The sequence below is a fragment of the Centruroides vittatus genome, unplaced genomic scaffold (assembly GCF_030686945.1).
Source record: "Centruroides vittatus isolate TY-2023 unplaced genomic scaffold, ASM3068694v2 contig_888, whole genome shotgun sequence".
NCBI classification, from domain to species: domain Eukaryota; kingdom Metazoa; phylum Arthropoda; class Arachnida; order Scorpiones; family Buthidae; genus Centruroides; species Centruroides vittatus.
Window position 1 is genome coordinate 336,817 of NW_027122579.1, and position 25,326 is coordinate 362,142.

General features: G+C 38.1%; 1 protein-coding gene and 1 long non-coding RNA gene across 8 annotated transcripts in view; one reads left to right on the forward strand and one right to left on the reverse strand.

Moving 5' to 3' along the window:
* LOC136983796 (myocyte-specific enhancer factor 2C-like) overlaps nt 1-25,326 on the forward strand; it is a 39,728-nt gene that overhangs the window by 6,722 nt on the left and 7,680 nt on the right. For 2 of the 7 annotated variants that reach the window (XM_067280641.1, XM_067280643.1), the window contains exons 2-4: nt 10,379-10,425; nt 22,252-22,389; nt 24,876-25,079. In XM_067280641.1, the coding sequence (XP_067136742.1) occupies nt 22,336-22,389; nt 24,876-25,079 (258 nt within the window). In that variant the 5' untranslated portion in view covers nt 10,379-10,425; nt 22,252-22,335. Of the gene's footprint in view, nt 1-10,026; nt 10,272-10,378; nt 10,426-18,061; nt 18,190-22,251; nt 22,390-24,875; nt 25,080-25,326 lie in introns of those variants that run through there. The other 5 variants (XM_067280645.1, XM_067280647.1, XM_067280642.1 and 2 more) reach the window with 4 other exon arrangements.
* LOC136983797 (uncharacterized) lies at nt 552-13,662 on the reverse strand. Its single transcript, XR_010882095.1, has 2 exons — nt 13,503-13,662; nt 552-1,192 (listed from the first exon to the last, which is right to left on the reverse strand). It is a non-coding gene; the product is annotated as an uncharacterized lncRNA (long non-coding RNA).

Sequence of the window (25,326 nt, forward strand, 5' to 3'; positions counted from 1 at the left end):
GACCAGGCTGTAAAATAGCCTTTTGGCTTTTATTATCAATGGCCTTGGATGTCGTTGGTATATTTATAATAATGAAAAATTATTATTATTAATTAATTTAAAATTAAAAAAAAAGTATATCTATTTTATAATTGGAAAAGTTTATAGCCAATTAAAGCACGCGGAGAGACTTTAAAGGGAAATTACTGTTTGCGATAAATTAATCGAAGTTTTAGATATAAATGGGCGGTTTGTGGTTGGAAAAATCAATGTTATCAGCGTAATAGTGATAGATCCGAGAATATGGAAGGTATTTCCTCTTACTTGTTTATCACCGCAACTGTGTTAATAACCCGATATTTTGTAAATTCTGATCAAACCGGTCTGTCTCGTGTTCTCGGAATATCAATTCTAAGAAGGTTTGGTACAAGTCCAAATTAATTTCTGACCGAATATCACTTATAATACTCAATTTCTTTTTCGTTTTAAGTCGCTCCGATGGGAGTAAATCTCTGTTTAGTCAAATTACTTCCGATGTTTTCGGAAGTGATAAAGCTAGAGACGTCACAACATTAATTTTAAATATTTATTCTAATATTAGATGCGCTCCGTCGTAAATTTCATGGTCGTCACGTCACGTCACGAAACGTAAAAAATTCACGTTTTGCTAGCCGCTTCGGATTAAAGCGGTTTGGAGGGCGTGGAGGGAATTGATCGCGCACGTGAGACTGACCTAGTTTTGCCCAAATGGCAACACCCAAGTCACGTGGCTCGATTTTTTGATGGACATCGTTGAACTTGATTCGATATTATTCAAAATAACAAAGAATTTTCGAGTAGTAAAGTAAGTCAAGGATTAGTTACATTGATTTGGAGAATTTTATATATACAGTATATATATATTTTAACGTGGGTCGTAACAGTATTTGGGCGTCTTGAATGACGCTATGTAATTGTTTTATAGGCCCGTATTCATTTATAAACGAATATATTATTGGTTAATTACCGATTTTTATCTTTATATTTATTCGTTGGAAAATATATGCAGTAAAAAAGATACCCGTTTCTCTTGCGTGATGTCTCTCATTTACCATAATGTTTCGTGACGTTACTTTTAATAGTTAAGCCAGTCTGATTTTTTAATGTGTTTACTTGATGTCTCCTTCTGTAAGCCCTTTTAGCCATTCTTTTTCTTTTTTTCCGTCTTGTAAATCTGTTTATTAAAAAAAATATACACAAAAATTAATTAACATTTCTATACGAAATGTAGATTTATTTAGCAAAATTTAAAATACAATACTAAGATCATTAATATTGTATATGTATAGACTATTATCATGTAAATCCTAATATAATTAAAGGTATTCAAACGAGAAAACCTTTATTAAATAATATAAATTCATTACAAGAGCTTAAAATGTAATCCCCAAAATAAAAATTTAAATATTTATACAAGAATTAATTATTATTATTATTATTTAGTTACCCCTTTCGATACTTCTCTGCAATACTTTACATATGTTTCAATAATAATATTTACGATTGTAATCGTTTAGTTTAAATCAAATAGAAATATTTACAAAAGTACGAATTCTTTGTAGCACTTTCTGTATATATATATATATTATATTATATTAAATATATTTATAAATGTATATAATTAAAATTTAAATAAAAGAGCGAGGCTTATAATCGGCTTTACCTAAAATTTCCTTGTTTTATGATGAGTGGACACGTGATAAAATACGCAAATTCTAATGAATACAAAGAAATTAAGCTTAATTTGCGTGACCACTAACAGTAAATAGCGTAATTTTATACAGGCTACTTTTTGATTGACAAAAAATGTCTAATCTGATGTCTAGACAACATCATGTTTCTAGGCATCACTTAAGATCAGAATTAGATACATATAAGCATTAGCGGATGCAGAAATCTTTAGGGGGGTTGCAGAAAGGAAAGAGCATGCCTGACAAAAATTTCTTACTACCTGAGTTACCCGGCTTTACTCGGGAAAAACCCTTAGAATGGGGCCTTGCTTACCCCCCTAAATCCGCCCCTGGATATACAAGTACAAACATTACTCGGTTGTAAAGGATATATGACTGTTTTTTTACGACTCGAAAAGTGTATAAAGAAGCACAGTGTATAGAAGCCGTTCAGATTGATGTTTTTTTTGCCAGATGTAATCAGAAAAAATAACGCTATTCTATCCAATTCATTAGCTAAAAGACGTTTACCAGATTGTACACGTAGGCACTCCACTCTCTCACTCACTCGACAATCATCAAATACTCAATATTAACATCGCATTTTCTCTCCTCCTCCTTCCTAACTTGGATCACGATTTTCTTACGAAGTTAAATCAAAATTATTCGAGTAATTATATCGTTTTGCTCTCAGAAAATTCCGCAAGAGAAAATTGCATTTACTAGGTTTTTAAAACCTCGGATCTTATTAATATAATCGCATTTATGCAATTAAAAAGATGGATAACAACATAACAACACGTACTTTCGCTTAGATTTCATAATGCAGATTGTAACAGCTATTGTATTATTATTATTATTGTTGTTATCTTTATTTTTTTAATAACTGCCTGAAGATTATGTAAAGTATATATATACATATTTATTTATTTATTATTATTTTTTATTTTTTAAAATTTATTATAGAGTAAAAAGAGACTCGGTTGTTGCTATTTATAGTAAAACGATCACGTGAATCGTTCACTCTTATTTTCTAACAAATGGCACGTGCGCTCGAGTTGCTATTATTAATTTAACTTTCACTTTTTTTTTCTTTTTTCCTTTCTTTTTTTTTCTTCTTCTCTTTCATAAAAATACGTTCATTGATATTTTTGTTTATTAAAAATTTTAATTTAATTCTTATTCCAGCGATTTGTTAAAAGTGAGTGAATTTCTTCCTAAAAGTAATTTTAATTGACATACTTTTTGTTTTAATTTAAAAAAAGTAAGAGTTAAACGGTGCCAATTAAAAATCTATATTGATTATTTTATACATTACAAGTGTTATTATAGTAAATTGCTATTTTATAATATATATTTTCTATCGATTTTTATGGGGTTCGTACTTCAAAGAGAGTAATTCTACTAAAAGAAAAAAAAATGATTTAGAGTTAAAAATAAGACTTTACTTATGAAGTAATTAATAAAATCAAATTATTTAGGGATATTTAATTAAATAATGTAAATAATAAACAATGTATTATACTGCCTTAGCGTAGGCTTTAAGGAATTTCAATTTAAAAAATACTCTATCGATCGTATAGATTATTACTTGTTTATTTATTGTAAGTATATATGACACGTAAACAATGATTCGAAATTTGTAAATATTAAGTACATAGTAATGCTGGATAGCGAATTTATGACACAATGATAACAGCGGAATTTTGCAAACGGTATCGATGAACTTTATTATTATTATTTAGTTTTTTATAATGTTGTATCAATTATATAGTAAGAAGCATGACTTTAGCTAGACAGACAATGACTGAGGAGAGATTAGAAATGATTTTCCTATCTCGTAAAAAGGTTTTATATATTTCCCTTTTCTCCCAGGATTATTTAAACGTATTTTACTTTATAAATCCGGAAGAGAGTGGGGGAATTAAAAATTTCAGGAGGGAGGAACTTTAATAAGAATATAGGATTATGGACAGAATCCTTAATCCACTAAGAGCTAAAGAGATCCAATGGAATACCACACAGGAAAATCATTAACTTAATGCGCTTTACTATCACAGGGGAGCTTTGTAATCACTTTAGGCTCGACTGCTAGCCACATAAGGGCGATAAAAAAGCGATTTAATAAAAGCGAGAATTCGCTAACCAAAATACATTAAAAACAAGACGGATGAGAAAAAAAAAGGCCGTCGGTTTGTCCGTCCTCTCGCGGGACACACTGATTGTGAAAGACTTGTTTGTTCGGTTTCGGGTAGTAAAAAATCCCCCTTTCCCCGTCACGGAAAGTATTTAACTGTCCTGACGCTAACTAATAAAGTAAGGAGAGGCTAAACGTTCCGCATTCGAACAAGGATGTCGGTGACGTAACGAGTGACGTCAACGTGATGTCAGACAATCGGGTACGGTTACTATGACGACCAAGGACAAGATGGAGTGTGGGCAGTGGACGTGACGGCATTTCTCCACCCCGGTGAAGAAGGGGTAGGACGAAGGTTCATCGCTGCGAATACACAATCAGCGATTCTCACGTTTAATTGTAATTACCTAAAGCGATTAAAGGTATTTTTAACTTATAAAAATTTTAACTTTTACGCGGGAGATTATTTATTTTACGCCCCCTTGCTAGAAATTAGGCTTGTATCTTGGCTCGGATTTTTTCTTTTTCCAGGTGGAAGAAAGTTTAGCGGATAGTTTGGGCGAGAGCAGGTGCTTGATGAACAATCGCGAATTAGCCCTTTTGGCTTTTTTTTTTTTCCTTTAAGGGGGCTTACAAACACCAGACCCCTATCCCTGTTTACAAAACATCCCCATTGTTGATATGTTTTTGGTGGATTGTTTGTAAGAACCGAGGGGGTCAAAGGTCGATTGTTGTTGGTTCCTAACATCTGTCAGGCACACGTGAGGAGAAGAAAAAAGCGCCTTGTTTTCTTCAAAAACTACTTCGCAGACGTGTTCTGGCCGGGTTCCAATGTTTGGAATCGAATCCCAAACAGGCACGGAAGGAGACGGATAACTTGAGTTTTTACCTTAAAGGATCGCGTCAAAAATATCTGTTCGGTGTCTAATTATAGAATAAAACAATAGTTAAACGTCTCTCGCCTTATTTTTCTGGTAGAATAATATTGTTTACAACGAAGGAAGAGAAAGAAAGAAAGAAGAAGAAGAAAAAAAAAAAACAATGACTGTACGCCCACGTCGTGTTTCTGCGCCGATTAACACCGAGCGAAAGCACGTTTTGAACGTATGATGAACACAGGATATTGCCGAAATAAATGTAATATTATAATCTCATCAACATCGCAACCCACTCCTACCTGGCTGCTGGGGGAAAGGAAGCGAAGTTGCACGTAATGACTTTGTCATGCGCCCCCGTCATAGTTGCCATGGAGACGCTGCGTTTCTCACCTGGCGCCCGTCCAACTCTCACCTGTACTGACGTGGGTGAGAGGTGATCTTTCGCCTCCCCCTAAATGTAATGTGGGTACGGTCACACGAGTGCTCACGGTCGTTACGTCATGCATACTAATTACGTCGCTTCGTAATTCGAATCCAAGATTCGAACCCGCAAGCCCAAAGCGCCATCTATCGATTCCAAGGTTTAAAAATAACCCCCCAACGACAGACCAGAAAGAGTAGGTCTGTAGAGAAGAAGGACTTTTTAAAAAAGAAAAAAAAATTGTTTACGAGTTGATTAGCGTAGAAGTAAACCCGTTTTGTGATATCCCCCCTCCTCCTCCTCCTTCCTCTTCTTCTTCTTCTTCTTCCCACTGTTTTTTGCTGCCACCATCTTGTGTAAGTCTGAAGCTTCGACATTTGCATGGTCGCTTCTCGGTAAACAAAAATTTCGCGTGGATGGACGAGTAAGCAGAAAGGCTCAAACACAAGAGCAACTTTAAGAGAATCGATCGATAGTTTCGTTTCTTGCGAACCCGATAGGCGTATTTTTTACGACGTGTTCACAAATTTTTTTTGGGGGGAAATAAAAAGAAAATGGTAGCCAAATTATGGCACGCGTGAAGAAGACGTTACGATTTCGAAACGTGAAAGTAAAAACTCGTTAAAAAGTAGCCTGTTCAATGGGGTAGAGGTAGGAAAACATGTCACAATTACACTTTCCGTTCAGGTAGAAGCTGCCCCATCGTGGCCCGACCTTGACTGACAGCAGAGATAAGTGCCGAGGGGTTGTTCGAGATGCGAAGAAATAAAAACGAATGATACAAAACTAAGGTTTCCCAAGTTGCCAAGGTCGATGTAATGTCGCTGCAAGGGTTGCCCAATCAAGGTCACGGGCGGTTAGTGTCGCCATCTGTCATCGAAATAGCTAACTTTCGAGGGTTGTCCCCCTTCTTTTTTTTATTTTTCCTTCTACATCTCAGAGAAAAATTCTGTAGCAATGGTAAAAATTTCGCACGTGCTAATATATTAAAGCAATTAGCTATAAACTGAATGATGGAAAGTGGCGATAGCATTGGGTGTAATGATAATAATAATATTTAATGGGGTAGAATTAATATAAAACGTATTGTCCTATTTCGTGGCTTTGATACCGGATAAAAAGTTGGATAACGTGTTAATTATAGATGTATCCTTAAGATAAAAGACGAAAGGATGTGTTTTGGATAGGTTTTTTTCTTTTTTTTTTCCTTTAAGAAAAGCGAAATGGTTCCTTCGCTAAACTAAAGACAGAGAAATTTATGATGGAGTGGCCGGGTTTTGGCCTAGTCTAGGTTGTTATAAATCGGTTTTTATGCTTAAAATATAACTTTTTAAACCATTTTATTCGCCTATTTTTCGTTTTAATTTAATCATTTCGAAATAAATTAGGAGAGTAATTAATTAAAATATTTTATTATTCTCCCATTTAGAAAAGTAGATGAAGTAGGAGTTGGCATTCTTTATAAGGGGATTGCTTTAAACTGTACGTATAAAACCGAATTATATGTACGTGAGAATAAGTAAATTGTACACGTAAATTCTAAAATGACACTGTTACTGTCGAAGCGTAAAGAAACCGAAGAGATACGAGTGTAAAGAAGAATCAAACAAGCTTATTTAATTTAAAAAAAAGTAAAGAGAAAGGTGTAAATAAGTAGGATTCCATAGAAAATTGTTAAAGAATTAATCCATCAAGATTTAAAATAATTTAAAGAAAAAAATCAATATATTTTCTTCGTAATTAAAGTGATAACTCGGTGAAGTATCCAGAATATTAAAAGAAAAAAATGATAATAATAACCGGAATATTCGGCCTTTTTTAAGCTTTATATTACCGATGAAAGGGTTTTATTTTGGTGAATATAGATTTACGGAGCGACGACAGTTTCATTTAGTAAATCAGAAATTTTAGAGAATTTATATTAAGTTTCTTTAACAAGCTGAAGAAGTAAAAAAAGTGACAGTTTAACGACTTTAGTTAATGGCGATAATTTCACTACGGTTAACAAATCAAATATTTCCTGCTGTTAATGATATCGTTTATTGTCTAACTTCAGTTTTTCGCCCCTCGATAGTATTTTACGTCGATTGGAATTAGGATAATATCGTTAAAAAAATATTCGTTTAATATTTAACAAAAAGAAAAAAAAAATCTGTCAAAGCAACGACAATAAAAATGGAATAATTCTCTTCTCCGGCTACCGAACTTTTATTGTAAATTCTTTAACCAATTTCGCATTAACGCCTTTAATAAAACATGTTATATTAATTATAAATCCATATTTATACGGTTCTAATCCCTTAGAGAGCGATTTCGATAAAAATAGAGCGTGTAGTAGTTGTTTTAATGGGTTTTTATGTTAATGAAAGCCCACGGGTCTTCATTATTGTTTTGGTTTACCCGAAAAGATTTTGAAGAAATGTATACTCTTTCGACTCCATTTTTATACGTATTTGCCTGTAAAAATATTATGTAGAAAGGAATCAACTTAACCTACATCGTTCTATGTAAATTTTTAAATCAAAGAAAAACATTTTCCAGAGAATTTTATCGAATCATCACGCAGTAGTTTTCCAAGGAAAATTGATTTGCTTCTCAGATACGAAAATATCGATTTTGAATAGGTCCACTTTTGTTTAACGCCCTTTTTAACAGGAATATCCTATATAAAAAAAAGTTGTAGGAACGAAAAAAACGAACAATCATTTTCTTTTTCAAAAAATATGTATATATATATATTTATTTATTATTCTTCCTGAATTAAACATATACATACGTATATGTATATGTATATATGTATATATATAAATATAAAATTCTGCTCATCTCTAGTGGCGTCACAACTTATAGAATGTTATTTTTCTTTGAAAAGAGATCATCAGCGAAGTTGAATATTTCATTCAAAACATCTTTCTTTGCCAATAGACCAACCAGGGAGAGATATCTTTAGAAACAGCTCCCTAACCATACGTGATGACGTCAAAACTGCGCGTATCCGTGCGCTCTTGTGCATCATGATCTTTGCGAATGGATGTCCTTGGCCTCTACTGACAGAAGGAGGCAGGATGCGGTTTCAACGTCGTCATAGCAACCTCATGTAGACTAACAACAATTTGTTTTGCTGCACAAGAGACAGGCTGTCTCTTGTACGGAATGATCGTATTTCCATCATTTTTTCCTCCATTTCTTTTTTCTATTATTATTATTTCTCTCCCTTTTTATTAATTTCTACCCGGTTAATAATAGCCAGAGAGAAAAAGACAGAAGTACTAGTTATTATCGGGAGATAACTTCACCTCTATACCAGGGAGGATGGCAGCGGAGACTACCTAAAAGGGGAAGAGAGGATAAAGTAAAATAAAATGGGGAGAGACAATATTTAAAAAGAAAAAAAATTATTCTATAAAATCTTCAAAATGTACTTCTTTTTTTTATTATTCTTTTTTTTAAGGGAGAAAGTTGAGCAATTTATTTCGTAGAAATGTTTTTCTTCGTAGCCACTTACATAGATGAGATGTTCTCGTGACGGAACGGTCCCTAAAAAACCTTACGTTCGATCCTAAATACGAGTATACTCGACCTCTTCGTGATTAATCTGCGGTAAATATGACCATCACTCCCCGGTTTTATGCTGAATTATATAATAATCGATATTGATTAATTAACAAAAATACATATGTATATACCAGAAAAACGGTTGAAGTCATTAAGAAAAAAGTTTCCTTTCCCCTCTTCTTAAGTCTAGTCGGGTTTACGGCGCTGTATCCGAGTTCGCGTGTTTGTTTGTTCAGCGACTACAGAGGCAGCGATGTCGATTTTTTATATATACATACACACACGTACACATATATACACACACACACACAGAAAAAAGGAGATTTTTTTATGCAGTTAAATCTCGTAGTAACTAAGTTTAAAATATTTATTTATTTATTCTTTAATTCGGTTGTTTTGTTCGTCAATAAAACCGGAAGAGGAGTAGGAAATTAAAAAAGAAAAGGAAATTTAATTGTAATTGAGTGTTTTGGTGTATTGATTTGTTACTTATTTAATGACAATTACACGCTCGATAGTGGGAGGAACTTAAAAAAACTTAAGAAATTAAAGCGTAACCGAGCGATTTTTACGTGACGATTGTTAATTTGTATTGTTAATCATAGGATGGTCGGTGTAAAAGGGAAGAGAACGATGGGATTTGGTAACCAGAAAAGTGATAGAATATTGCGCAGAGTTTGAATGAGTACAATCTGTGATCACGCTATGTCTAGGAGCGGACATGATTGAAAGGCAAATATTTATTCTCCCAGTGGCATAGAAAAGACCATGCTGTCTACTTTATAACGTATTAGGTGGTTACCTATTGAAATGATGCATCACGGTAAAAAGTCGTATGTAAATGGATGTGTGACGGTGGGGGAAGATGTAGAAGGTGACGGCCATTGTTCTAATCGGTGACCGGGACCGATTTTTACCGGACGGGTGGGAGAGACGAAGGGTTATATACAAACACCATTAGCGGACGAGTCCAAATTGGACGGTCCAATCTTTCTCATTCACCGTGACAAAGTGGTCCTTTACTCCTTCGCCGCCATCTTGCGTGACTATTTCTCGTGCATGACGTCACGATATGATGTGCGTTCTGCACGAGAGCACGTGCGCACAGACGTCAAGCAACACTAGATGGGTAATGTTTCCTTCAAGACAACCAAGATGGGGGGTGACTTCTTCCTGGGGCAACAAACCCTAACCCTGGCCGTGACACACGCGGGACAATAACGAAACGCATACTCTCCAACTCTTATCTAAATCTTTTTTTATATATACACACACACATAGATGTAGTGAGTGTATAAGCGGAGTCTATCAAGGTAGAAACCGGTAAACCGTCAGGTAAATATTTTAAAGGGGAAGGCGGTTGGGAAACTAGTTGACCCAGTTACGGCCCTTCTCACTAGTTTTGCTCGAATGTGCTCATTGGCGTGGAGGGTTTAGGTTGCTGTAGACGAGGCTGCCTAGCATGGCCACTGGGTGGCGTTGCTGCTGGAAGGTTTAGACAGTGTTGTACCTTGACTGAGAACGTACGGTACTTCTTAGTTGTCCTCCTTGGCTGTGACACGTGTTCGTTCAATTACACTTTTTAAAGGCAGGTGAGGCCCCGACTACCCCATACCAATTATTGTTCACGTGTAAAACAAGCGACCATACCTTTTATCTATAGTCATTTTATCTAACTGCTCTTGTTTGTATTTCTCAGATCTAATCTTCGACACTGCCGAGTTAAGCAGAAAGAGATTTTGAATGGTAAGTGTTTTTACCTCTCTTGTTTTTAGTGCTCAACTCGTATACCTACTTTGACTAGTTTTTAGTTTTATTTTAACCCATTAATTTTATAATTAAGCGGGTCGAAGGAGATGGCGTGAAGTCTTTTCGGCTTAATACCGGGAGCTTAATATATATATATATATATATATATATATTTTTTTTTTTTAATTTAAGTATTTAATATTACTTGTTTGGGATGAAAATGATGGAATATCTGTTAGTTCACTTAAATTTAGAAGGTTTTGATTCTCTTCATGCTTGACGACCGCATTGTTTGAAGGTGGAGGTCATCCACAGGAGTCAAGCCCTCCTGCAGTTACTTATTAATGAAGTCATTCCATCTCCAGAAATGTTGCAGATGGTTTCCTATGACGCTTCATGGTTTGGGGCATCTTTACGAGAATCTGGAACGATTCCCAGCGTTTAAATTCATAAACTACCGCTTTTCGTTTTATTTCGGTTCCTTTATTTTTTATTTATTTATTTATTTATTATAATTCTTTTCTTCATCTTCCTCTCCGAAGGAAGTTTCTTTCGTTTCTCCCTTTCTTATTTTTAGTAAACAAGTCAGATCGCACTACAAAAGATAGGGAAACCTACAAAAAGGGTTACGGGTCCAAGGGGGTTGTAGGATAAAAGCAAAATCCGGGAAACGGAAAGGAAGGAGGGACTTAGACATCCAGCTGTGATTTCGCTGTTCGCGAGTCGGAACATATGGTGGGAGTAACTATTGACCTCATATAGGGTCCTTAGCTGAATTTCCAGCTTTGAGCTCTTCGGTGTATCGAAGGTTCAAGGCTTTAGAAAATTGAAATCGGATAAAAAAAATATTGGGGCACGTGTCTTGTCATTATCCTTGATATACTAATGGCTCTTACAACAAACGACAACCTTCGGAAAGGATCGGTTTTTTTTCTAATACTTATGTTTTTTTTCTCATCTCTACCAATGCCCGATAAAAACCGAAGTTTCTCAATCATTTCAAGAACTGCAAGAGGTTTCACGTTGTATGATTAATGGAATTCAATCCGGGACATTCTCGGATTGACAAGTCTCCAGTCGCTTTTTCTGTCTTTTTTCTTTTTTTTTTTTTTACGCGATGGCCAGATTGGAAGCGATAAGTACACCAATTCGGAGTATGAGACGGTTCTTGTTTACTAGGATAAGTCCCATCTGTGTTCGTGTGAACGGCACGAACGTCAAACAAAAGACGCGTCGACAGAGAGTGACGACCTCCCCATTTCGTGTTGCCATGACAATTCGATTTTACCGGACAGCTTCGTTGTTTACGCGTAATACAAGTCCGTCAATCAACAATCGTCGATAGTGCACCATTAGCTAAAGAAAGAAAGAAGGAACGAACGAAAAAAAAACAAAAAAAAAAAAAAAGAAAGAAAGAAAAGAGAACACTTCAGAGCTTCTTCTGTGTTTCTTATACGCTCGAGTGCGGTCGCTGACGCAGACCGGATGTTGTGGTTTTGGAAAAGTAGAAGCGGAACGCCAGCCGTATCTGTCTAATCTACACATCTTGAGTTCCGAACCCCCACGAGGATTTATAGAATTAGAATGAAGAGTCGGTACCGTTTTTCGTGTGGTTTCCTACGTTCTTCCCTTCCTCTCTTTAGCGTACGAATTTTATTTCTTTAAAAATCAAATTAATCTCATCCGATTTCGCTTCCATTATTTTACAATAAACCTCTCCCTTTAAGATTAATCTAGTGTTAACTGACGTAAGACAAAGGGAAGATAAACACTTTAACGTTTATTTTAGCCTGTTTTTTTTCTTTCTTTCTTTTAAATCACCCCAAAATTCTCCTCTAATGGGCCAAACTCTTAAAATATTACATCCTAATTGTTCCTTTAAATAAACTCATTTAAAGATTTTAAAAAAGGGGGTAGAAATAAACGCAGGTTGTGTGGATAACACAGGCGACTCGCATGTTTAATTCGGTTTGGTTAACGTATCGTGTTGGTTCGTTAAAGGGTCCAGATAAGTTTAGAAAAATGCAGGAAGTAGATATTTTCGAGAAGATTTGAAAGGGGAGAGAAATGGTGTATGACGACAGCGGGAGAGTTTGTCGGATCGGTCGACCCCATAATAATAAACGTCCACACCAGATAGGTTGTATTCCGTCCCACGACGGCAATTAACCTATGTGGCAGTGCGTTTCGCATCTCTCGACGAATATCCACTCGCGTGATGATCTGTCACGTCACGTCACGTCACCGATTTGAGCTTTCTCCTCCATCGGAGTCCGGTTCCTCTGTGGGGGTGGGGAGGAAACGATTTCGGCAGCTCGACTGACGTGGCCAAGTGTATTATAAACTCCCGCAACGAACGTAACGAGGAAACGTATTCAGATTATTTTAATAGTCGGGTGTATGGAAACGATTTTAAGACATTTTCTTATCGACGCCATCGCCGAGTTAACGACGTTACGCTCGAACGGAGCAACCTATATTAATTATGCGTAACGAAAATAAAGTTTTTGAAAATAATTAGGAATTATTTCTCTCTCTTTCTCTTTCTCTCTCTCCTCGTCCGTTTGTCCGCCTGGCGTACGAAAATCCTGTTTGGTGGGGGGAGGACATTTATGTTTAGAACATTTGGTAAAATCCAGGTCTCTCGCATTCTCTCCCATCAAACAAAATGCGAAAGGACATTACCATCGAGGAAGAGAAACCGGTCGAAAGACAGACGACCGACCCTATTCGCTTGTCAGAAAGGAGAAAAACTTATCTAGACAGATATAAACAAAAGATATTTCAATAAGTACTACAAAATGTCACGTAGGAAAGTACGGATAACGCCATGGAAAGTTAATGTCCATCGTTCGATGACGTCAGTGTCGAGATATGAAGTTTTCCTTCCAAACCGGGAATGCAGTAACGGGGAGGGGATAAGCGTATCCTGCAGCCGCTCCCTCACTAAGCATATTAATGCGCCCCACGTAAATGCTAATTAGGAATATATTGGTTTCACTTCTTCGTATATATATATATTTTTTAATTTAAAGAAAGGGGGGAAAATCCAAACGGAGGAAAGACAACCTTACCTGCGAATTTAGACCTCGTGGACTAGAAGGCGATGTAAGGACCGACTGGCAGACGTCGTCTAAATGCACTGTTTAGATTTCGTCGAGTTAATTTTGGTTAGTTTCGGTTTTAGAAGGGTCTAATTCAAGAGTGCGTCCTGTGTTATTTTTACGGTGTGTATCGTTTTGGTCGAGGTTTATTTTGGTGAGAAGAGTACATGCCAAAGTGTGGAGGTTGTAATTAAACTTTGGCATCGAACGAGCGGAGGTGGACACTGTCTGATAATCGTAAAAAGGCCGAATTTCCCACCCCCGCTTCGGTTTTATTATTATTATTTTTTTGTTTACTTTCGAGTCAACTGTTTAAGGAAGTGACTCGAAACCTAAAACAGAGCGCGGAGTGACTGTTTAGTAGCGATTGCAAAACGGAAACGAAGGCCTACCTTGAAGCTACTGATTTACAACCTCGTTCTGAAGGGTTTATCCCCCGTTTTTTACCTTAGCACGGTCGTCGTTAAGAGATTTCGACCGCAAAATGCCAACCTTAACTAAATAAATTTCACCTTTAAAAAAAAAAAAAAAAAAATAGAAGAAAAGGTAAAGAACGGAGGGGGAAAAACATTTAATATTCGATAGTATTTAAAATTAGAACTTTCGACCTGCAGCTTTATCAAATCAGATACCGAAAGTATGCACTACACGTGTTGTTTTTGCATCACTTCCTCTTTGAATTCAGACCGGTTTATTCAATCGATTCCCTAAGATTTATCATTAAAAAATACAAGTTAACATCCTTAGTAGACATTGATCGTGATGTGGGTTTATGTCTAATGCTTGTCATCTAAGCTCGGACTATAATATAATGAAGATAATTAAGTTTGTAAAAAAAACACCGACCTTGCCTCTTCATTAGGAAGATGCTGTATCTGTGGAATTCTGCATAACGTTTCTTAGTAATGATTAGAACTTTTAAATAATTCACTTGGGATTCCTTTAAGGTCTGTTCCTTTGCTAATGGTCTTAGTTGGTGAGGGAACCTCGCTTCTCTCTCTCTCTCTCTCGAGATGCGCATACTTCACGTTACAATTTATCTAATTTTGCCTTCTAAAATTCGTGCTTTATATTGCGGAGTCGTGTAACTGATTCGTTTAGATCGGGTACTGTTTAGTTCTTTGCCAATGAATAGTTCCGAACTCTCGAAACGACCATAAAATAAACAAAATTAGACGTATTAACGTGTCGAAAATTCAGTTTTTACTTCAGAAAAGGTTCGATAAACATTCCATTTTCACCGTGTTTGAACTAAATTGTCCAAAAAGAAATTCGATTTTTGTTTCTTTTCTTCAGACGTCTTCCATTTTTCTGTCTCAAACATCTTTCTTGTTTTCCTCTAGACGCTTGTAGAGGTAGGAAGGGGGAAAAAGAGAAAGCAGAAAAAAAAGTGCGATGGAGCGCGATCTGCCTCCCTTCCATCTTCCGACACTTTGGCCCGCTGCCATGCACGTGGCGAGTCACGTGGCACACCCCATTTCCTGTCTGCGAGTACATCCGATCCCGACCGACCCCTGGCAACAGATGCTGCGCTTCCAAATTAGGAAACCGCAGCATCCTCATCCAAGCATCTCCAGAAAACTGAACTCCAAGGGGGGAAAGCAAGAGAGTTTAAGCGTAAACGGAATTCGTAGGAAGAAAACCGCATCATCCCGCCACGTTTCTTTTCAATGTTAAAATTAACCCCGGTGGAGGGCACACGCCCCTCGTCGAGAATTCGCATAGTCGGCTAATGTCTTTCTATTCGATAATGATGAAAAATTGCTCGACGAAACAGGAACCGGTCCAGATTCAAGTAGGTCGACAGCGCCACGTGGCTAGATCACTTTCGGATTGTCACGAGAAGGGGAGGTTGTTGGACCCACCGAAGAAGAAGAAGAAGAAGAAAAAAAAAGCTGCCCTCCTCCAACAACAACAGATAGGAGATAATGGCGCGACTTCTATACTTAGCTATGGAATGTTATTTGTCAGAGTCAAATCCTTTTGCTAATTTTGATATAGAAGGAAAGATACAGATGCGTAGGGGAGGGCCGCTTGGCACGAGCTTTAATTATTGTGGAAAAAATAAAATATATACACCGTTATAGGAGATTCCTCCTCTTTAATACCCGGTAATCGTGGAAATGTGATTAGAAGCGGCTCTTACGTGGTGGCCCCTCCGGGTTTTAATTTCGATAATTGGCGAAAAAACCCGTTGCTCGGACGAGATGGTTGATGAAACCGGGACGAAATCATTTCTCATCAGTCGGCGTATCGTCATTAACGGGCGAGGTTGTTCTTAGCAATTGATTGCTAGTAGGTTAGCTGCTAAGTGGGTTGATGGCTACGTTTAAGTCAGTTGAGAAGCGTTGTGTATCGTGTTCTCACCGGTGAGATTGACCTTTAAAATTCTAGTTTGTTACCCCCTTTCGAGCTTCGGAATGGGGTTGGCCCGCACACCTTCGAATCCTGTTGTGTTGTTGGCCGTATCCGAGTGTCCTCCCCTAACTCTCTAGAGACTAAAGGGGTTTTAGCTCTTAAGCCGTGGGAAACTCGAGACCTTTACGGAACTAACGTTTTTGTCGACAAAAGGAAGTGACGTTGGAACGTAACGAATAACGTTTCGCCTAATTCTTTAGTCACTCTTCGTGCGGAGGGACGAATCATGCGGCGGACACGTTTAACACCATTTAGTCGAGTTCATTGTTTGTGCGGGTTAACAACCTCATTACTCGAGATAAACAAAAGCTAATTGAGTAAAGGGGGCGGCGTAGATAGGTGTTCGAACAAAGATGGACATTGGAAGATCGAACTGACGTGACTATGCCAACTATTTGTGTCTGCGCGGGAAGAAGACATTCACGATACGAGAATAATGCGGGCGGGGAGGGCCCGAAACTTATCAAAAAAAAAGTCATTTCCTCGTCTGCTAACGGTTGTTTTTTTAAATATTCTCTTCCGCATCTCCTTTACTTTTCTGTGGATTCTAGAGAGACTTTCTATGGATTTTCGCGAAGGATTCGGTCCCGACGTCATATCTAACGATATATAGAGCCGCTGTCCCATTTCGTTCGTCGTAAAAATGACACTCGACCGCAGGTGGTCGAAAGATACACAAGAAGAGAAAAAAATGTCCCATATACCTTCGTCAGTCACCCCAACACCCCGCAAGGAATTGAACCTTGGTCTCGTCGGACCTTGTAACTTTAGCCTACTAATTGGACGAGGCTCGTTTGATTCGGGGAAAGACAATTTGCCTTCGATGATTCATTTTCTTTTTAAGTTTTTTTTTTCTCTTCCACTACTTCATCATTTGCTATCAAAGCACAATCTGCACTTTCCTGATCACGTTCTTCCCGAGTCGTAATTTATGTCAGGAAAAAAATACGTGAGAGCAATCGAAGTCAATACGTATGTGAGAAAGATGACGAGGAAAACACGTGGAGGGAACCCAAGAGAAAGAAAGAATCGAAAAAATACCTTCGTGCTTATCAAAAGTAAAATTTGGCTTCTTATTGTTTGTGTACGTTTTGGAATCGTGCCGTACTCTTTCGTATTTCGTAATGCTTTCTTTCCCTAACGTGTCGACCAAACGTTGCGAAATATTCTTGGATTCTCTAGAATTTTTTTCCCCGTGTTTTAAAATCCACCCGAATTTACTCGTTGGTCCGAGTTTTCTAAGTGTTTTCCCCTTACTGGAGTTGTTTAAATAATGTATATTTTCATGCGCAATTATTCTAGAATATGTTAATATCTAGAATAAGTCTTTGAGTTATTTTAGAATATATCGATTTCCAGAAAAATCCGTTTCGGAATTGCTCTACATTTTACTTCACTTCCGAAATTACACGTTCGTTTCTTTCGGAATGTATTAATTTTTCTAGAATTTATTCATCTCGGAATTTGCCATTTTTCTAGAAAGGTCCCCCATTAAAATATTTATTGGTATATTAAAAATTATTTTCCATTTACTGCCGATAATAATTAAGTCTTTCGGATTTAATATGCCAAATACGATGTTAATCCAGAGAATGTAAGAGCTATTCTAGACCGGAAGGGGGTTGTTTATTCGGCACTACTTCCACCCCTTTCGCATTGTATAGACTCGTACGCGGCACCAAGTAGAGGTAGTGATTCGAGCGACCATACGAATATATTATAAACAGCGTTAAATTCAAATGTCGGAAGGGAGAAGACAAACGGATGACCGATTCTGTTCTCCGTGGCCCATGACGCAACAGGTCTTATAACCCGCCCAAACCTCAAGCGGACGTCAGGTGCACTAGAGCAAAACACACTCCCATATTTAGATTCTATTGTTCCGGACTGTGTATTTCTCTTTCCTCCCCCGAATGTCGTGGAGGAACAACTCGAACAAATAGCGACCCATGGTATGTTTAGACACGGTATGCTTCCATTCCCGAATTTTCCGACACCGGTGGGGTGATTAACACATCCGATCTCCCTCTCCCACGTGGTTAGTGTGGAACGCCCTTTTAGCGCTCGCTCTCTCTCTCTCACCATTCCTCGGGCGTTTCCGAATCTTTAAAAAAATCGGTAAAAAGTTACAATCCACTCATTTGGGTTAATGTGACAATTAACTTCCGCGTTATGTTCCGAGTGGCCGTCGAGAATGTGCCAGTGTGGATGCTCGTTTTGGAGATGTATTGACGCAAAGGTAAGACTTTTATATCTAGCCATGCGTTAAGTGATGATTTTTTTCCTCGTGCAGAACATTCATTGATGTTCGCTTGTGTTTGTTGGAGCCGATCTCTTCCGGTACTCACCAGGTACGGCTCTCTTGAAAGCTCGTTTTGTGGTTTAGGTGGGATTAAGGGAGACGATTTTTTTCGTTTTCTTTTCGAACCCCTCTTGATATTCGAGCGGGCGATTGACGTGTACGTGCGTGACCGAAATTACCTTAGAGCTCAATTTACTCAATTAGTTCGAACTGCTAGTATGGAAGTGCGAAAGTCGAAGCTCGAGCGGAATTAATTGGTCAGAGTTGGTTTCATCTGTCTCCTACTACAACTTTTAATCGTAATGGAGTGGTCAGTTTAATTAGTCGAGCGCGTCGCCAACGGTAAAAATGGCGGGCGGGCATCTTTTTGTGTGTGACCCAGTATGGAACGAGAGGAGAAAAAGTCCACAGCGTTGTCGATAGACTCGCTGGGGGGTAAGATATAGCTGGCGGGTTCCTCGCTGGTGGTGTGAATGACATGACTGTGCGTGAGGCAATCTCCTCCACACACTCGTGGAGGGGTTATTGTTCGACATTTTTCCCCTTTGAGTTCGCTGTAGCGAGTTTTCACCTGTTCCTCCATATCTCTTGTGGAAAACACCGACAGGCCGACGTTAACTGAATTACGAATTAGTGTAGTGTCCTACATTTTTAAAATTTGGAGAATTTAGGAAATTTTCCACTTAATCTCCGCGTTTGGTAACCGCTTGCGGTTGTGTACTTTTCTTTCTTTCTTTTCTTTTTTTCGTCGAGTTTTCCCGGTAGAACGAGGCAAATTCGAGTTACAAAAATTCTTTCGCAAAATGTGGATAGGTGGTTATCTTCACGCTTAACCGGAGAGCGTATCATCTGCGATTTTGACTGTGTGTAATGAGGAAAGCAAATTTGAAGATAATTTCCTAAAGGGGGCACAGACAATGGAATCGGGAGGGAGGTAAGCATTACAGTATGTAATTCTCACTACTGTCTGCCGAGAGAGGACAAGGCATATTCTTTCTGTCCTTGCTTCTTGTGGCCTATATTTTCTATAAACTGGACCTTGGTGGTGGTTCTTTGGCCCGGGGCCCTAACCCGATTTCCTAGCAATGTGGAACACTGACCTCTTCTGGTCAACTCTGCTGGTGAGTGAACGGCGGAGGGTGCCCGGGGCCATCGCAAAACTCGGATAGACGTTTTTCTTTCTTTCTAGAAGTGAACGCGCTTGTCTAGTGAACCAGAAAGTTTTCTCAACTCGCTGTCATTCTCGTCACGTGATTGAACGAAGAGGGAGGAGAAATTAATGGCACCTGAGTAACGACCTCGTTGCTGTTATTATTCTTCCCGTTTCGTCGAATTAATATATGTACTATGAACAGAATTTCCTCCTTTTCGGGCGAAAATCTGCCTGCAATTTTTTCCAGTTACCTACAATTCTTCCCGCGCTCACTACCACCACGTTTTGTGGAATCCAGTCCACAATCTCCTTTTGGCAGCGAGTTTGATGAGTTAACGGCAGGGGGTGGCATAGTTTGAACACCCTAATGACCCGAGTCCGATGGCGGTTTTTACTAGCTTCGGGGTTTTAAAGGGGTAGTGGTTTGACGTCATCGCCGATACAAAAGAACTACTTTCAACGGTCTCTTAGGGAAAAGGCGGTTTTTCCTTTCCCACAATGCATTTTATTTAATCCATCGCCCGTCTTCACCGTCTCTATGGGCACTTGGGTCAACGTTACCATTAGCGACCTTTGACCTCTCTCCATCTCCACGTAAAGAATAAGTTAATATATATTTTTTCCATTTTTTTTTATTTCGTCCAAAGAATCGCTTATTTTGGATATCTGGTGACGTAATTTATTTTTAAGAATTTGTTTTAAATTGGGTTAATTTCTATCTCTTAATTGATTTTTCGAGAAAATTATAATGGAATTCGTTAGATAATGTATTTAGTTTTCCAATTTTTATGTTTTTCATTCTATTCTTAGAAAACATCGGCAATAATTACATAATGAGGAATTAACGATATTGTACGTCGTTTAACTAATAGTTTTCTTTTTTTTTCTTTTTATTGTATAACTAGCAATTATTTAGTTTTGTGCGAATCCGAAATAACCCCCGTCTTCTTCGTTTTCACCTAGAAGGGGGGCACGTCAACCGGGTCACGTGATGGAAAATTTTCGGCTCTCTTCCGAGGAATCGTTCGAGTTAAGTTGCGAAATTCGCAACGTTTCGACACCGAAAAATCGGGGGAGAACCCTATTTTTAAATTAATTATCCTAGCGTGTTGCTAGCCGAAGAAGAGGGGAAGGAGGAGGATTTCGAAAACGATCAAAAAATTACGCAGAAGATAAGTTCTTTTTTTTGTGTTTTTGCTTTTTGCAATTGTTTTTTGAGTCAGCTGTTTCGATCATTATCCGAACAATTCATTCGAACGGCGTTGACCGAGTTTCGTATTTTGCCCTTTAAAACTAGCAAACCTTACGCCGATCAGCTGTTGTATGCACAGAAAACGTTACGATATGATTTAAGAAAAAACAAAACAAAGAGAAAAAAACTACCCGACGTTTCGCAATTTGGAAAATAAATGATTGCATTGCTTCACTTAATACCGATATTCATTGTTCGTGTTCATAACCAACAAAGAGGACAGAAGTTTTGTAGCTCGTTCAACGCAGTCCAAGGATCGTTGTTGAGGATTATGAATGCTGACGACATTCGAAAACGGGGGGGTGGGCATATAGGTCCAAGGACTTAAAAAAAACAAGCGGGAATTTTTTAAAGAATTTTTACAAGGGATTCTACGCGGTTATTCGATGTCTGGAACTGGAAAGATTTTTGTTTTAAGGGGATATCGAACCGTTTCGCCAAAGATCCACTCCCAGAAGAGAAGAGAATGGCTGTTAAATGAAGACAGATGGTGGAAGGATTGTGCAGTCGATGGAAATATTGAAGGCTTGCCAGGCCCTATATCGAAAAGTTTAAAAGCATTTTTCGGTAGGGATGGCTAGATGAATGGCCCAACGGTCAAATGTATTTAAAACTTTCATGGTACAGGCGCGCTCCACCGAAATATCGAAGAAGTACTACGTTCGCTACGGTATTTGTGAAAATTTGATGACGGTCAGGTTGCGAAGATGCGGCTCGAAATAGATCCTTCGCCTCTTTAACCGACTGGAAATTTCTCCAAGATTCTTTATTTTAGGTCGAGAAAGATGGATGCCAACCGATGGCCGATGCATGATTTAAATTCGTTCCCTATGGGAAAAGGTTAATTCGAGTTGAAAGTGCGTTTTGCATAGCGAGAGTGCGATTCTAAAAGGGTCGTGGTTAAAGAATAACGAGCGCAAAGATCATTAGTTAAAAACGAATGTTGGAAATCTCGAGATGGCAAAAGCCTGGAAAGGAAAAGGGGGGAGGGAGATCCGAAAAGGTTCAAAAATAAAATTGCACAAGGAAGATGTCTATTGACGCGTTTTCTTTTCCATTCAGTGATCGAAGCGATGTTTTGCAGTCCGTTCTTCCGCATCGAATTCCGCACGCGATATTTACCGACCGGATGTGATGTCATATTAACTAGCGCTTGCATCCCAACGTGAGAAACCGCTTTCCCGAATGCAGTTAAAGGGTTGAGTATCGAACAATAGCTCGACTCTATTGTTCGAGAAGCGGAGGTGGATCCCATTGTTTAATTAACGACCATACAGAACGAGACTAATACGTGGCGTATCGATAAGACATTGTTTCTCCCTTAGCGCGTGTGCGTGGGAAAACGTCTATAAATTAATGGGCAGCCTCCCATTAAAAAAAAAAAGAAGCGCATTCGAAAACGGTTTGTTTATTGATTTAACACTTTAGTTTTTATTTCTCCGGTGTTTTTTAAAAAATTCTAGTAACTACGACCTTGTCAGTGTCGCGCACCTTAGAAATGTCCTCATGCATGAATGGAACATAACCCTCTCTCTCTCAGTAGACTGCACACAACACAGAAGATTGGCTTCACCGCTGTCTTTTTTTATTGCAGAATAACCTCACTCTCGATTGGCATTCGGACGGATTGACGACTGTCTGATCCAACTGTCCCAAGTGAGGAACGAGAACGGAAACCATGGGACGGAAAAAAATACAGATTTCGCGGATAACGGACGAAAGGAACCGGCAGGTGAGTGTTAATTAGTAGTTTTTAAAAGGCTATTTTCTTTTAAGTTAAATCGGGCTAGCGAGTTTCTTAAATTAGTTCTGAGTCGGCATTGTTTTACCATCGCGTGAACGAGGGAATAGAAAAAAATTATATATATCACAACTGCAATTGTTCTTTCTTTTACCAATCCGTGCTTGTCTCTGCTGCATAACGGGAATTGTTTGTTCCAGTCGCACTCTCTCTCTCTCTCTTCCGCGTTCAGTCGATTATCTGCCAAGGAGGAAGATCTCCTCCCCCCTACTTTACTATCCGAATTTCACTTTAAACGCGCTCCGGTTAATTAGTTTACGGGTGATGAATACACCCGAAAATCCGGACTTTAAACGTATAGAAAGCAGGCTGCTACCAGTTTCCTGCTGCGATTATCTTTCGTTAATTCGCTCCGAAAATGGACCCAACCGGGTTTAAAATTAAACTCCGTGTTTTGAATTTTCATCAGGTCTATTTCGGTTTTTGTGTACAGTCGGTCTGCGAAATCATCAAAACATCCGCAGGCTACGCAGATCGCCAGATAGGCTAACTAGTTTACTTTTTTAGAAATGTTTTCTTAGCCTCTACTCGCCTCTCTACGAATTTATAGAAATCGAAAACGAGTCGATAACTGTCTGTAAACTGATTCTTCCTGCTAAACTCGTTCGTTTCGCAGTTTATCAGTTGAAACAAGGAAGTCAATGAGTAGAACTTTTCCTTTCTCCTTAATGATTTTCACGTAAAGGAAAAGGGGCCTCATCGATTTTAAGTCCTCTTCCTCTATTCTTGCCCGGGGTAGAATTTTCATTAGGAAACTTTTGAGAAATAAAGAAAAAAATAGGTGTTAAGATAAAGAAAAAAATCAAATAAAATACAGGCTTGGAAGGGGGATTTTCGGCGCTCGATCCGAAACTAAGAGGAACCTGATGTAAAGGAAATATTTCCCTCTCGATTAAAATTCCCTCCGTTTAGCCATCGGGGAAAGTTTATTTTTGGGTTAATCTATTGTTTATTACATAACATTTTTATGGTGATAATTTTTAAAAGTAGATTAAAGTCGTTCGCATAAAAATATTTTCTATAAATCACTTAAGGAGAGTGAGACGGATTATTTTGTGTATAATTATAGAAAAATGATGGTATTTGCGGTGTAACATTATATTCAGTTTAATAAATCCGTGGATTTGTTCTCGTAAAGAACCTCATAACGTCTATATAGCCATATTTGTCGGAAAGATCCCCAAGTAAAATAGGAGTTTGAAAGTGATTCACTTCTTCCTGTGGACAAGCTGATATTGCCTGGTGGATGTCACAATATTTACTGACAACTCACAACCTTCCCTTTCACACATCATATTTTCCAGGTTATAAAACTCAGTTATTGGTTACCGCGGGCACCGTTTTCGCTTCCGTGTGAAATCGTCCATTTTTCCTACAAGTAGGGGAGGGCTATGAACCTCAAAAATTACCTCTCTCGTAGCCAAAAAGCCGACTCTAGCAATCTAGAAGGTTCGTTAGTGGGACACCGCCCCTGCATTAGCTTTTGTTTTCATTGTTTTCTATGCCAGAAGTTTCTGGTCATTGGCCCGTACCGGTTTGCAGACCATTGTAGATGGCTGAAATAGCGGTTAGCATTACCACAAACATATATTAAGAAACATGATTCACTTTAACACAGCCACCGGCTGCTACAGCCTAGGGCAAGACCTGTTGAGGAGATAAAACGGACGAGAAAAAAAAAAGTCCAGTTATACACCGTTATATACATGGTGTCATTTACCTCTCACGATCTCCTCCTTCGGTCCCGCAATTTCCTTGGAATTAAAAATGTGTCAATATGTCGTTCAAAAAACTAGTCCGTCCACTATCGAATGCCAGTTGCAGAGACTGTGAATCGACGTTAAAAATTTGCCACGTAAAAAAAGAGGCAATTCCATTCAGCGAGTCGAAAGTGCAAGTGTCGGAAAATTTCGTTCGACGCCATTTTACGTCAATAATTCATTAAAAGCCGTTTTCTTCGGCGCTTGTAAAATGTCTGGAGGTAGTCGGCACTTATATAAAATAATTGATTAAAAATCGTTTGTGACCGGCATGGCATAAAAATATTCGTTAAAAGTGCTTTTTAGTTGGTTAATTCACATTAAATCAGTTCGGGTCGACGGTAAATTACATTCATCGGCGGTGTTATTAAAGTAGCTTGGCTACTCTTCTCTCTCTCTATTACAGCAGTAGCATAACGCTTGATAATAAAAAGGAAGGCGTAATTCGGTATTTTTAGTTTTTTTTCTTTTCTTTTTGGGAGGGTGATATTCTAAACAATGAAAAATGATCTTTCATATCATGCTTTGGTGAAGATTATGATTTACCTTCAACCAAAATCTCTTCCTTTCAAGTTTATTGACTGCTTGAGGCATTGATGCGGAAGATTAGAGGAGATTCTTAAGTTTTCTCATCCCCTATTTTATTTATCTTTTCAGGTAACTTTCACCAAACGAAAATTTGGATTAATGAAGAAGGCGTACGAATTAAGTGTCTTGTGTGATTGCGAGATCGCATTGATAATCTTCAACGGTACTAACAAGTTATTCCAATATGCCAGTACGGATATGGATAAAGTGCTGCTCAAATATACAGAGTACAATGAACCACACGAAAGCAGAACAAACAATGACATTGTAGAGGTTGGTATATATTCGACAGTTTTGATGTTTACTCCAGGAATAAGAGTGAAGGGGGAAAACCCTCGAGTTTTTTTTTCTTTCTACTCTGGAGGAAAGATAGATAAGATCAGAAATGATTAAGCTGCATGGGATCACTGCAGGGGTTATTGACTTCTCGTATTGCTTTTGTCCAGGCTATTATGTCAGTGGGACCAAACCCTCATTGTTTCATATCTGTTAAAAGACATTACTGTATTCGGCGTATACT